Source organism: Spermophilus citellus (genome assembly GCF_964194105.1).
Source record: "Spermophilus citellus genome assembly, chromosome: 6".
NCBI classification, from domain to species: domain Eukaryota; kingdom Metazoa; phylum Chordata; class Mammalia; order Rodentia; family Sciuridae; genus Spermophilus; species Spermophilus citellus.
In genome coordinates, this window is record NC_138187.1 from 77,087,311 (window position 1) to 77,101,226 (window position 13,916).

Genomic DNA, 13,916 nt, shown 5'->3' on the forward strand with positions numbered 1-13,916 from the left:
TCTCTGTTTGTATATAAAGTATGTTGACACCCATGTTCGAGTCTTTATATATGTAGTTGGCAGCTATTATGAAGACAAATAACAATTAGTGTTGTCGAAGATGTGGGGAATAAGGTACACTCATAATTGCTGGTGGGACTGCAAACTAGTGTAGCTAATATGGAAAGCAATATGGAGATTCCTTGGAAATCTGGGAATGGAACCACCATTTGACCCAGCTATCCCTTTCCTCAGACTATACCCAAACGACTTAAAAGCAGCATACTACAGGGACACAGCCACATCAATGTTTATAGCAGCACAATTCACAATAGCTAAACTATGGAGCCAACCTAGATGCCCTTCAATGGATGAATGGATAAAAAAAATGTGGCATTTATACACAATGGAATTTTACTCAGCATTAAAAGCAAATAAAATCATGGCATTTGCAGGTAAATGGATGGCATTGGAGAAGATAATGCTAAGTGAATTTAGCTAATCCCAAAAATAAAAAATGAATGCTTTCTCTGATATAAGGAGACTGGTAGGGTAGGGAGGGGGAGCATGGAAGGATTAGATGAATTTTAGGTAGGGAAGAGGGGTGGGAGGGGAAAAGAGGGGGCAGGGGATTAGCAAGGACAGTGAAAAATTTTTTTAATGTAACATATAATCTATCCTAAAGAATGTTTCATGTGCACTTGAACAGAATGTGCATTCTGCTGCTATTAAAAGGAATATGTTTATTAGTTCTATTTGGTCTACAGTACAGTTCAAGTTCTCTGTTTCGTCATGCCCAGATGATCTGTTAGATGTTTAAAGTGGAGAATTTAAATTCCTTACTATTTGTAGTATTGCCATCTGGTTCTGTTAATATTTATATATTTATGTTCTCAATGTTAGGGGCATATATATTGTTATGTCCTTTTGTTGAATTGACCCCATTATTATTATGTAATGACTTTCTTTACCTCTTGTGAAAGTTTCTGATTTAACCCATTATGTTCCATCATCCTAAATATAGTACTGATATGAAAACCTATAAAACCAGTTGATATAGTACTGATATTAGGTTTTATAGGTTTTCATATCAGTACTATAAAATTGCTCAATTAAGTTTTTATGGTATTGGATGATGGGACATGGATTAAAGCCTTTTTTGTCTGATTTAAGTATAGCCATCTCTATATAGTTATCATTTCTGGGGAATTATTTTCCCATTCTTTCACATTGGACATATGTGTGTACTTAAGATAAGTTTCTCATAGGCAGCATAAAGTCAGATTTTGTTTTTTATCCATGTAGTCATCTATGTCTTTTGATTAGAGCATGTAATTCACACATTTAAAGCAATCATTAGTAGTAATGACTATTGACATTTTGTTAATTATTTTCTAAATGTTTGATAATCCCTTCTTAGTTCTTCCTCTCTTGCTGACTTTCTTTGTTATTCAATTATTTTTGTAGTGTTATCTTTGATTCCTTTCTTTTGCTTTGTGTTTTCTCTACCAGCATTTTCTTATGGTTACCTTAAATCTTATGTAAAATATCTTCAAGTCATAGCAGTATAGTTTAAATTTATAATGTCTGCTTTATATGAAAACTTCACATTTTAACTTCTTATATTTTATGTAACTGATATCATAATTTTCATCCTTTTGTATTGCATATTAACTATTAGAGTTATTTCTAAGATTTCTTTTAAATTTTAGTCTTCAGTTAAAAGTGATTTATGTACCATCTTTACTGAACGTTGCTGAGTTTGTCTACATTCTGATCCTTTCTGTGACTTTTATTCTTTTGTATGTTTCTATGTTTTTAGCATAATTTCAACTTGAATAAGTTTATGAAGTAGTTAAAAATGGTGAGGAAGTCTCTTGCTTTTGTTTGTCTGGTAATGCCTTTATCTCTGGTTCATTTATGAAAGTCAGTTCAGATGGGTATAGTTCTCTTGTATGGCCATGTTTTCGTTTGCTTTGTTTTGTGTTTTATTTTGTTTTTCAACACTTTGAATATATCATCTTACTCTCTCCCGCCCTGTAATATTTTTGCTGAGGAATCCTCTGATAGCCAGATAAATGTGACCTGATATTTAATAACTAGCTTTTCTTTTGCCTAAAAAATTCTCTCTTTATCTTTGACTTTTGAGAATTTGATCATGTCTTCATGATGATCTCTTTATGTTTAATCTAGTTGGAGTTCTTTAGTCTTTGTGAATTTTGTTGTTCATTTGTCTCTCAAAATTTGGAAAATTTTCTATCATTATTCCTACAAGTAAGATTTCTGGCTTCTTTTTCATTCTTATTTCCTCCTGGAATTCCCAGTTTGTGTTTTTGATTTGCTTTGTTGCATACCATAAGTCATGTGGAATTTCCTCATTCTTTTTCATCTTTTTTCTTTTTATTCTTCTGGATAATTTTTAATGACCTTTCTTCAAACTCAATGACTCCATGACTCTTTCTTTGGCTTGATTGAATCTGGTGTTGAAATTTTCTAAGGATGTTATTTTAAAATTCTATCAATATGATCTTCAACTCTAGAATTTTTATTTGATTCTTTTTGGTGATTTCTCTTTGTTAAACTTATTTTATTCACATATTGCTTTTCTGATATCAGTTAGTTTTTTGTGTTCTCTTATAGTTCATTGAGCTCATTTAAATTCTTATAATTTCTTCCCCCTCCCAACCCTGGCTTTTGACAGTGCTAGGGATGAAGCCCAGGGCTTCCTGCATTGCTAAACAACCAATGTAGCAAGAGCTACATTCTTGCCTCATTGAGATCCTTTAAGATAATCATTTTGATTTATTTTTCTGGTATTTTGCAGTCTCCAGTTATTTGGATCTATTATGTGTTTTTATTTGGTTACTTTGGTACTGTTATATTACCTTGATTATCTGTGATCTTGTTCCCTTATTTTCATGTTTGTGCATTTGAAGAAACAGTAAATTCTGTCACTCTTTACAGACTGATTTTGGCAAGGAATACCCTTTATTCGGCCGAAACATGAATTATGAGCAGGTGGCCGTTGGATTCTGTGGGAGGGCTTGCTGCTGGTGGCCTAAGGCTGACTGACTGTCACAGAGTGGATGGGCCTAGTGCCTGACTGCAGCAGCTGTCCTGTGCTGTGCCTTTGGATCCAGTCTTGGTACATAAAATATTCACCAAGCTCCAACCAACATCTACTCAAGGAAATGACAGTTCACAACCTAAGTCAAACCCTGACATTGCATAGCACATTCCAATTCACTAGCGGTGTGTACCCCATTACTTTCATAAACCTCTGTGATCGAGCCTTTTGAAATACTACCTGGGTCTATGTAAGAAAATAAGTAGACTTTATTTACAAAATTCAGAAAAAAAGGGCACCATTCAATGCCCCCTACCCCCGAAAAGCTAGATCTTTTGTGCACTATACAGCTCTAGGGGATTCATTCACACAGGGTACAGGGTAAATAAATCCATATCTAGAAATCCTGGATAATCAGAAGCTTATAAGTGGATGTGGAGTGAGAAGTATTGACAGTGACCATGAAGAATTAACAAGAATTAACTATAAACAAGTTACATTGAATTATTTGAGGAGCAAGATGGAAAAGGAAGAAATAAAATCAATAATTTTATTACTAATTCAAAATGAAAATGGGCAAGGAAGTTTTTTTTTGTTTTAGTTTTTTGTCTTTCCTCTCACCTTTGATTTCAGCTCCTATTCCTCCATTTGGAGTTGAGGAGAGGTACTTTATTTATATAAATTATTTTCAATTTATATAAATTTTTATACTGATAAAAATTCTGTGAACATAATTTGTAACCAAGTTATCACTTGTTGCTTTTTCCTCCCCAGGAAATGACCTTGTTATGGTTTGTAATCCCCAATGGTGTCTTAAGCCAATACAGTGAAGGAGTCCATGGTATGAGATATGATTACACACACACACACACACACACACACACACACACACACACACACCTAGTATATAAAATATATTTGGTATATTTTACCTTGACAGCTAGTTGAAAATATAAAGGAAATCGACAGTATTATACGTTGCTTCTTAAGAACTCATGAATATGTTTGTTAATTTTCTAATTAACCATTTCTATCACACATGTTTTTATTTAAAAGACTGAATTATAAATGAGCATTTTTCTTACAGCAGGTAGTTTATAGGATGTAAAATCTATATTATGACTTATAAAATGCAATTTGTGAAAAATCAAAAAGTTGAACTACTCTCAGATTTCATTGGTTTGCTTCAAGCAAACTGTCTGCCACCAACACTGTACAGTTGACAAAACAAGAGCAACATACAACATCCAGCTAATTCATTTATTTTTTTCATGAATGGAAGCAGAACCTATCACATTTGAGGTTAATGAGAAATCAGAAAAAGCAAACCGTTCTCCAGATCTCATCTGTAAATTTTATATCTATTCTGTTAATGGGTAGACATCACAGGACCCATGTCATAACTAAGGTGACAAAAGTGACATGGGCCATTGTTATTTGTACTCTAAGAGCAGTATTTAACTACGAATGTTTAGTGCCCTCCAGGCATACGGATTAGTTCTAACCTTGCCTCTGGGGTCAGAAATAGTAACTGAAAGATGATGAAGTAGAATATTTTATGTAGCCCCTTGTACATTCAAGTTTTATAGAATATTTCACAGGCAATTATAGCCTTTTCTGGCTTCCTTTATTACCATGACACTTTCAATTAAATGAAACAACCATTTGCAACCAATAGGAGGTTAATATTTTTACAAGGTACCTGTTCTATCAGAATATAAAGAAAGATGTTCAAATTAAAAGCTGTGGACAGTAAGTGATTTTATTATCTATTGCCTTGCAGTTAATTCCAATGGTGCACCCTAACCCAACCAGGAATAAAGCAGATAAACATATCTTATACTCAATCTGAAGTTCAATTTTAAAGTTATATAAGCATCCTAGTGTAATTCTACAATCAACTAGTATGAATTACATAGAAAAGATACTGAAGGGTGAAAATTACAGGGAATTTAAATGATGGTCTGGGTTTTTGCTGATTTTAATTTTCAACATTCTTTTTGGATGCTTTTCATCTACACTAATTCCATTATACTTTCATTTTACAGATTCTGTAACTGAGGCACAGAGAAGTTAAAAAACTTAGTTAAAACACCAGGAAATAATTTAACTCTCTTGTGAAATAAATTCTCTCATTGTATGTAATTCCCCCACCAATTTTAGTCTCATTTGTCGGAATCTAATTTAAACCTAGTCAGCAGGGATTTAAACCTATTTATAATATCTTCCAATTAAAAAAAAACAGACACTTCAGCAATACAATAAATATAGCAGAATTTGAGGTGATTCCAATTCTTCTCTAATAATACATGCTTGAAATTTCACACAAAGAGAACACATTTTTTTTTTCTTAAGTGTAAAATCCAGTGAGGGACAGTATGTGCTTCTGGGAATTTTTAACTTGAGGAAGTGATCTCAAGAGAAGTCAAAGGAATAACACCTAACTTTCTGTTCTCCAAAATACCTCACACAAAAATGGACTCAATGAATTCTACAATATGCCATGAAGATCCCTAAATTTTGGAATCATGAGACCTATTATAGCTATATGACCTAGGGCAAATTACCCAGTCTTATTAAATACTTCATCGAATAAATAGAGATAATAATAAAACCAACATTCTTTTTGAATTATTGTGAGGATAAAGTAAAGTGAGCACATGAAACTAGTGTAATTAGTAAAGATCTATATAGAGATTGGTTAATTTCATTATTAGCACAATTATCACATTATTACCCCAATAATATTTCTGGTTAATGTATATGTATCAGTGATTAATAAATCATAATCATTGAATGTGATTTATTTCTGATAGAACCTATAATAAATAAATAAATAATAAAATAAATAAAATCCTCAAATGACCTGTAAGTGGCTATCAGCCTTTTGCCTTTGTGACTGAGCTACTTGACATAAACAACTTAGAAGAGGAAAAGTTTATTTTGGCTCATGGTTTCAAAGGTTTCACTCCATGGTCACCTGGCTTTGTTGCTCTAGGCCTGAAAAGAACTGAAGTCAGAGCATCATGGTAGATGGGTGCACCAGAGGAAATCTGTTCTGCTCGTGATAGTGTGGATGCAAGAGATGGGGGAAAGGGCCTGGGATAAGAGAAACCCTTCCAAAACAGGCCTCCAGTTACCTACTTCCTTGAACTAAGTTCTACCTCCCAATTAGGTTATTAATCCACTAGTAACCTATCAAGTGGATTAATCCACAGAGGAGGTTAGATCCAGTTATTTCCCAAAGGCCCCATCTCTGAACACTGATACCTTTGGGGCCAAGTCTCCACAGGATCCCTCCAGGGACATCCCAGGCCTAAACCATAACAAAGGGGTTTACATATTTCAAAAGAATGATTCAGATGTTTAGAGACCACTTATAAAAAGCAGTTCCAAGAGATCCTTCAAGGTGCAAAGAACAAAACTACTGATCACACCTGAAGTCAGTCAGAACTTGACTTGAGGTTTGGAAACTCAGAGTGTTAGCTATTGTTAAAGATTCAAAGGGCAAAGCAGGCTTGCTTTTTTTTTTTTTTCATTTGGTTCTTTTAATGGAAGATATTTTCTGAGTCCCAAATTATCAGGATAACAAGTTTTCAACAAATCTTATGACAAGAAATGTGGCTACTATTTATATGACAAGGACATAATGAGTGAAGGAATTTTATGATTAATCCTTTAAATGGCTACAAAGACATTGGAAGAAAACAATTAAAATGTATTGCTTAAATATATTTAAATGTTATTTAATATATTTTTATATGAAGCACTAGAATTTTTTTTTCCTCTACAACTGGGTATGCCCCATGGTAACCAAAGAAAAGAGATAAATGTGTAAATAGGGTGTTGGTAGCTATAAGTACCTTTACTGCTTTGGACAAATTTCATTACATTAATTTTATATAGCTGGTTCTTATTCAATATGTAATTGCATTTCCCTTCTCTTAGCAAGCTAGTAAGTTTACTTGTCACTCAGTTATTACTACTGCTAAAGTGGTAGTTTGTAAATCTTGAAAATTAAGAACTATTGCTAGAATGAGATGTTTTACTTCTTAGTCATTAAGAACTAACCTAGGTTGGTTCCACAGTTTAGCTATTGTCAATTGATTTTTTTAAAAGTGTCATGTATACACAATGGAATATTACTTAGCAATAAAAGAGAATAAAATCATGGCATTTGTAGGTAAATGGATGGAGTTAGAGAAGATAATGCTAAGTGAAATTAGCCAATCCCAAAAAAACAAATGCTGAATGTTTTCTCTGATATAAGGAGGCTGATTCATAGTGGGGTAAGGAGGTAGAGTATGGGAGGAATAAATGAACTATAGATAGGGCAGAGGGGTGGGAGAGGAAGGGCAGAGGGATAGGAAGGAAAGAGAAGGGGCATGGGCTTAGAAATGATGATGGAATGTGGACATTATTATCCAAAGTAAATGTATAAAGACACAAATTGGTGTGAATATACTTTGTATACAACCAGAGGTATGAAAAATTGTGCTCTACATGTGTACTAAGAATCATAATGCATCTGCTGTCATATATAAATTTTAAAAATTAATTTAAAAAACAACTAACCTATGAAAGCCCAGTTTGGTGGCCCATATCTCTAAACTTAGCTACTTGAGAGGCAGAGGCAGGAAGAATGCAAGTTGGGCAACTTAGCAAGACCCTATCTCAGAATAAAATTTTAAAATGGGCTGGAGATTAGCGCAGGGGTAGAGCACCCCTGGGTTCGACCTCAAGTACCACCAAGAACAACCAACCAAAAATCTAACCTGAGTTATTTATAGAAATGTTTTTCAATGTGACCAAGAAAGAAAAACAAGGTATTCCCTGGATTATTCATTTTTCAGAGTAGTGCTTTTTTTTTTCTTCATCCTCAGGTTATTTTCACATTGCCCCTTGATGGTGTGAACAGGGGTATTAGTGTTAGAAGTGACAGACGTGTTATCAAGCATGGTCACTGTTTCTCATTCACTGTCTTTGCAGCAATGGCAGTACTTGTAGTAATAGGAGTTGTGATTTATTTTAATGTTATGATAATGAAAGTGCAAAGAACTCTGTTTTTACTGTTATCAAATTCTCTTGTATTTTTACTTAGATACTATTTGAAATTAAGCTTTTGAAATATGGAAAATCATAGTGCTGAAAAACTTTTTTTTTCTTTTTAAAGGAAGTAGTTATTAATGATTCCCTGATCTGAAAACTGAATTATAGATAACAGAGAGTAATTCCTTGCCAAATCTATAGAGAAATATTGAGGCACAAATGTAGCTATCTTATTTATTTTAAATATTTATATTAATAATTATGTACATGAAATCTTAAAAAGTTTATTTCATACAAGTTGAGAGAAGAATAGTGGTTATCAGAGACTGAGAAAAGCAGGAGAAGGAGGAAGAGGAAGAGATTAGTCAACATGTCTAATGTTACAGTTAAAATGGAAAAAAAATGAATTCTGGAGTACTAAGGCCCAGTATGGTGTAATTAATTATTGTATAATTAACAATAATGCCTTATCTATTTCAAAATATGAGATTTTGAATGTATCCAGTATAAAGAAATGATAAAAGTTTAAGGTGATACATATGCTAATTATAGAGATGAGCATTACCCAATATATACAAGAATTAAAACATCACATTGTACCACATGGATACATACAGATATTATGTGACAATAAAAATTTTTTTTAATGAAAGAGGAAAAAAAGAATTAAGCTTCTGAATTCATTGTTGGTGCTACATTTTGCAACTCTTTAATTCTAGGAATTACCAAAGCTTTTCTTAAATAGTTGTTTTGGTGAATAGATTTTGTACCAATTGAAAATTATCTTCCAGCCTTGAATGGCTGCCCTTTGTACTAAGCATATAGAGAATATAGAGCAGGAAAATAACTATTTGGAACTATTCTCTCTGAGGGAACTTTCAGACTCTAATTCAACATTTTTCTTAAAGATTATACCTGTAGGCATTCTATATCCATTTAAATCATGAAATTATAAGTGTATACTGGTAAAGATAGGAAAAATAAATCATTCATACTGATAAATATTTGCTCTTCACGTTCATAATTTTAAGGAGGTGATATTGGACTTTGAACATTAAGGGTATGACTGAAAATCTAGAGGGAAATATAATAAATGCAATGATTATAAAATCATAAATTGCTATTAGTAAAAATATATTTGTTTGTTTTTTAACAAAAAAGTGCTCAAATCTGTAAATAACTAGATTTGATTCTAGAATGACTTATCTAGAAATTACATGTTAGAATTATTTAAACATTTTTAACAGTAGATGGACATAATAACTTTATTTATTTAATTTTTTTGTGGTGCTGGGAATCAAACCCACACATGCTGGACAAGTGCTCTACCACCGAGTCACAAATCCAGCCGAAGAATTTTAAACCATAAACAGCACAATATTCCAATGAAATCTTCATTTCTGTCATAAAGTAAGATAGCAAAGTTTAACATTTTCTGAGTCTTCAATACTACACAGTTTTGTAAGATTTTTTTAAAATCTTATATGTCTTATTAATTCTTGTGAAAATTGAAAAATGATCTATAAGAGTCATATCTAGTTAACTCATAATTGCTAAAACATTATAATTGAATTGTCAAAAATAATTTGCTTCACATTTTATTTTTTTTAAATTGTGTATGCATTCCCATTTGCATGTTTATTCTCAATGTGTGTTTCTTAAGTTCATATTAAAATCAGTTAGCATTCCCTGAATGGACTCTTCATTCAGGCAGCCACAGACCCTGGAGGCAAGAAGCCAGTATAGGATTACCAATTTGTCATGGATAATCCACAAAGTAAATAAATGTAGTGTGAATAATTGAAAGTGGGTTAGAGTTGTAACACAGTAGCTATTGAAAGTTAATTCAAATCTAAGTCCTCCATAGTAAATTCCCTCTCATTCTCCAACTGCTAAAATAGGCTGACACTGATAACTGTCTAAATGAAGAGGCATTTGTACATCGTCAATAATTGACCATCTTATCTGCAAACATAGATCTTATCTTCTTGATGTGGTCATAGTATTATAAAGACTTGAGTAATTTGAGAAATTTGAAAGCTTTGTCATAGGTATTTAGCCACTTTCAAAAAAAAAAAAAAAACAGACAAAAATCATTTCTGCATTTTATCAAGAAGTGTGATTTCTTAAACTTCCTACACTGAGATTATAGTTTAAGAGAAACCAAAAAGCTATTTTGAAAACAAATTCACTTCTACAAAGGACTTGTATGTTAGGCCAGTGTTAAAATATGAATGGACTAAGAATAAAAAATTAAATATTTGAATTACTTATAGTAGTGTAATAGCATTTCTCAGACAAATAATCTCTTTGGGTCAATAGTTACTTTCCTCACAATTAAAATTGCACCTATCAAAAAATTATGATTTAATGGTCTGCAAGTTACTTCCAAATCATATGAAAATTGTTACTTTACCCAGACCAAGTGTTGTCAATCAGACATTAAAGATATTATGTTCCTTTTGCATATAGCTACTATATTTTATTTCCAAATAGGATTACAATTGTGTTGGAGGCATTCTAATTACAATTTTATCTGAACTTATTTATTTAATATATTTTCTATTTTTCTAATCATAGGCTTCATATACACTGGAGAAGTTGTGCATCGGATGCTAACAGCCACACAGTACATAGCACCTTTAATGGCAAATTTTGATCCCAGTGTTTCCAGAAATTCAACAGTTAGATATTTTGATAATGGTATGTATCCCATAGCCTACTTCTTGTTGAATTTATATTTTTAAACATCAAGCTACAGAATCATGTTAATATTTTTGTGGGGCTTTTTCTTTTTTGTTCTTGTTGTTTTGATTGATTAGATTTGTAAATCACTTGATGCAAATGTCCTGAAACAACAAATGTTGTCCTGTTAACTTTAAAGATGTGATGTAAAGTGTATGGTCAAATGACATTCATTCATTTATTCCTTCAGTTGCTCATTCAACAATGTTTATTAGCTTCTGTTATTCACTATAATAAACGAGTTCCTACAGACAGTACCTCAGACAAAGCAAATGCGTTTATTTGCTTCTATTTTTAATAAATCCTTCCTATTTAAAAAAATGCAAGTAAGTATAATTCTGCTGATTCTAATCTTCAAGTAGAGATAAGTGGCATATGGATATTAAATTTCCAAAATTTATGAATTCTATGTATCTATAAGATGAGCATACCTTTTTAAAAAGTAAGGTAGTAGCTATTTAAAGTACACTTAAGAAATTTCCTGATTTTAAAATATGAAATAGATCCTGTTAAGACTGACCAAGTGTCTTGACTTTGTTCTATCCCTGTATTTCTTTTGGGAACATATAAGGTAGAGAAAATGTATAATGTACCATTAAATGCTACTAAATAACAAATTCAAGATCTTAGAGACATAAATGAATTTTTAGCTATACATTTCCTTGACAGAGAAAAAAAAAATATATAGGCAAAGAAGACTTTTGCACTGGAAAAAATAAAGAAAATTTTCTGTATTCTTTAGAATACAAAAATAGTATATATTTGGTCAAATATCAGTTTCATCACTGAAAATAGTAGACTCCTTTAGGGTAAACAAATTTATTTCTACTTTTGTCTTATTTCTGGCATTCAAGGAAGAAATTACTACTGGGTGATATAGATTAGATGGTGACAGCAGCCTTAGGGAAAGATGATCATTTTGCAAAAAAACAATCACAATGAGTGAGGTGGAGCCATATCAGAGGTTAAAATAGCAAAAGAAAAAGGAAAAAGGAAACTAACCTTAGATGGAAACCTTGGGAAAACCACAGAACAATCTGAATACCATCAAAATGTATTCAACATTAAATGGCTATATGTATTAGCCATAATAATTTTTTCTCCCTGTTTTTCAGAACTGATACATCCTATCAACTCTCCTACCTTGTTTTGTTGTTGTTGTTGTTTTAACTCTTGAGTTTCTAATGCCTGAGGATGTTTGAGTATATTTTATGTATACTTGAGGCATAATTATAGCCCAAAACTTATCTGAAGCTCATTTCATGATCTCACACAGAATCATGTTAGGCATCCATTCCAAGTAAATAAGAAATAACTTGATAATAGTTCATTATTAGCTAAGCCCCACCACTCACTAGGTTATGCTAAGGGCATTCATTCATGAGCACAAGATTTTGTTGACTAAGTTTATATGTTATTAGCATCAAAATCATAGTTATATTAAATAACTTTCCCCCCTTATATATTCTCTCATATACTCTGTTCCTATGATGCTCTTAATATTTCAATTTTACTTTCATTTAAATAACTTTTAAAATTTAATGTATACCACTCCAACTGAACCCTAAATTCCTTGAAAACAAAGACTGAGTATTCTTAAGAAATTTTTCTCTAGGACCTGGAGTTAGGACTTCATAGGCACTTAGTCACAATGAATATTCAATGAATGAATAAATGAAAAATTAAATATGTAAGATGAGTTTTTACTTTCCAAGAGTTATAAAAGTATTAGTACTCAAGAATTAATATACTTTTACCTGTTGAAATAATTTTCTTTATAGCATCTAATGGAAATATTGAGTTTCTACTCTATTATATTTAAAGCTAAAAATTGCTGTTTTTATTTTAGTGAGTGAAACACTTTTAAATATTGAAATGCTCTTCACAAAGCCCTGAATTTTACATGGCAACTTGATGAAATGTTCTCAACATCCATTGGTTAGGATCATTGATAGAATGTTTGAGGATGGGAAACTCAGCATTTAGCCAAGCAAAGCATCTCTAGAGGAGATAGCAACAGAGTAGAAAGTTTCTTCTTAGAGGATATTTCTGTAATATTAAACGCACTAGATTTAAAAAATTATGAGTTGATGCTTCCAGTTGTTACAGTCAGCCTGAATGATAAAGGCTGTCTGAGTCACAGAATATTAATGCACAAAAAGAGAAAGCTATTAAAAGTAATCCTTTTTACTAGAAAAATAATCTGATGACTCATGGGTAGCAAACAATAACAGTATAATTCTTACCAGTGATAAGAAGCCTTATCTAGCAGAGAATCAGAAAATTTCAAGTTGATAGTAACTTTAAATAACATTAGTTCATTCTACTTCAGTTTTTATTTGGGTGATAACAAAGTTGGCATCCATTACAGAACAGGTAATTTAATTATGGTTAGGGAAGTCCAGCTTCAGGAAGCATTTAAGATGGGTTAGCCACTCATGTGATCTAGGTGTTTAGACAACTTCAGAGAAGCAGCCCAGATTGGCTGTGTCAGGAGGTGGATCTCACCCAGCTCTTTGGAAATGTGAATTCAGTTCTTTAGTTCATGGATTTCTTTAGGCTGTATATTCTGCTGCATCGTAATTGTCCAAGGAAAGTTTTTTTTTCTGTCCACTTATCTAATGCATTGCATGGAAAGCAATATTTTAAATCAACTCAGAACAGAGATGTTTTGCTTATTTTAAAATTTAATGAAAACATTTATACTCAGTCATCTTTCCATTGGTATTATATATACTAAAATCCACAAATGTTGAAGAAGTCATGTGATAACATAATATAAAACAACATTTGCAAATAGTGTTATTTTTTGAAACTTGCTACTAACAATATATTGCGAATAGCATTATTGAAATCTAGCAGAGAATCAGATCTAGTAGATCTGATATTTAGTTTATTTATGTTAACCTCTCATTTTCACAAAGAAGTTAAGGTCACATCTTTACTTATATTAAATTCAGAAATTCATGGAAGGCAAGAATTATATACTTTTCATGTTATAAAAGAGGCAACAGGTTTATGTAGGTTAATTGTGTCCAAGCTTACACAGAAGGATCTGTGGGGGCAGGACAGAAAT

The 13,916-nt window shown here is 32.1% G+C and overlaps 1 protein-coding gene across 1 annotated transcript in view; it reads left to right on the forward strand.

Moving 5' to 3' along the window:
- PLXDC2 (plexin domain containing 2) overlaps nucleotides 1–13,916 on the forward strand; it is a 426,852-nt gene that overhangs the window by 299,448 nt on the left and 113,488 nt on the right. The window contains exon 5 of the mRNA XM_081299629.1: nucleotides 10,676–10,798. Coding sequence (XP_081155755.1) covers nucleotides 10,676–10,798 — 123 coding nt within the window. The remainder of the gene's footprint in view (nucleotides 1–10,675; nucleotides 10,799–13,916) is intronic.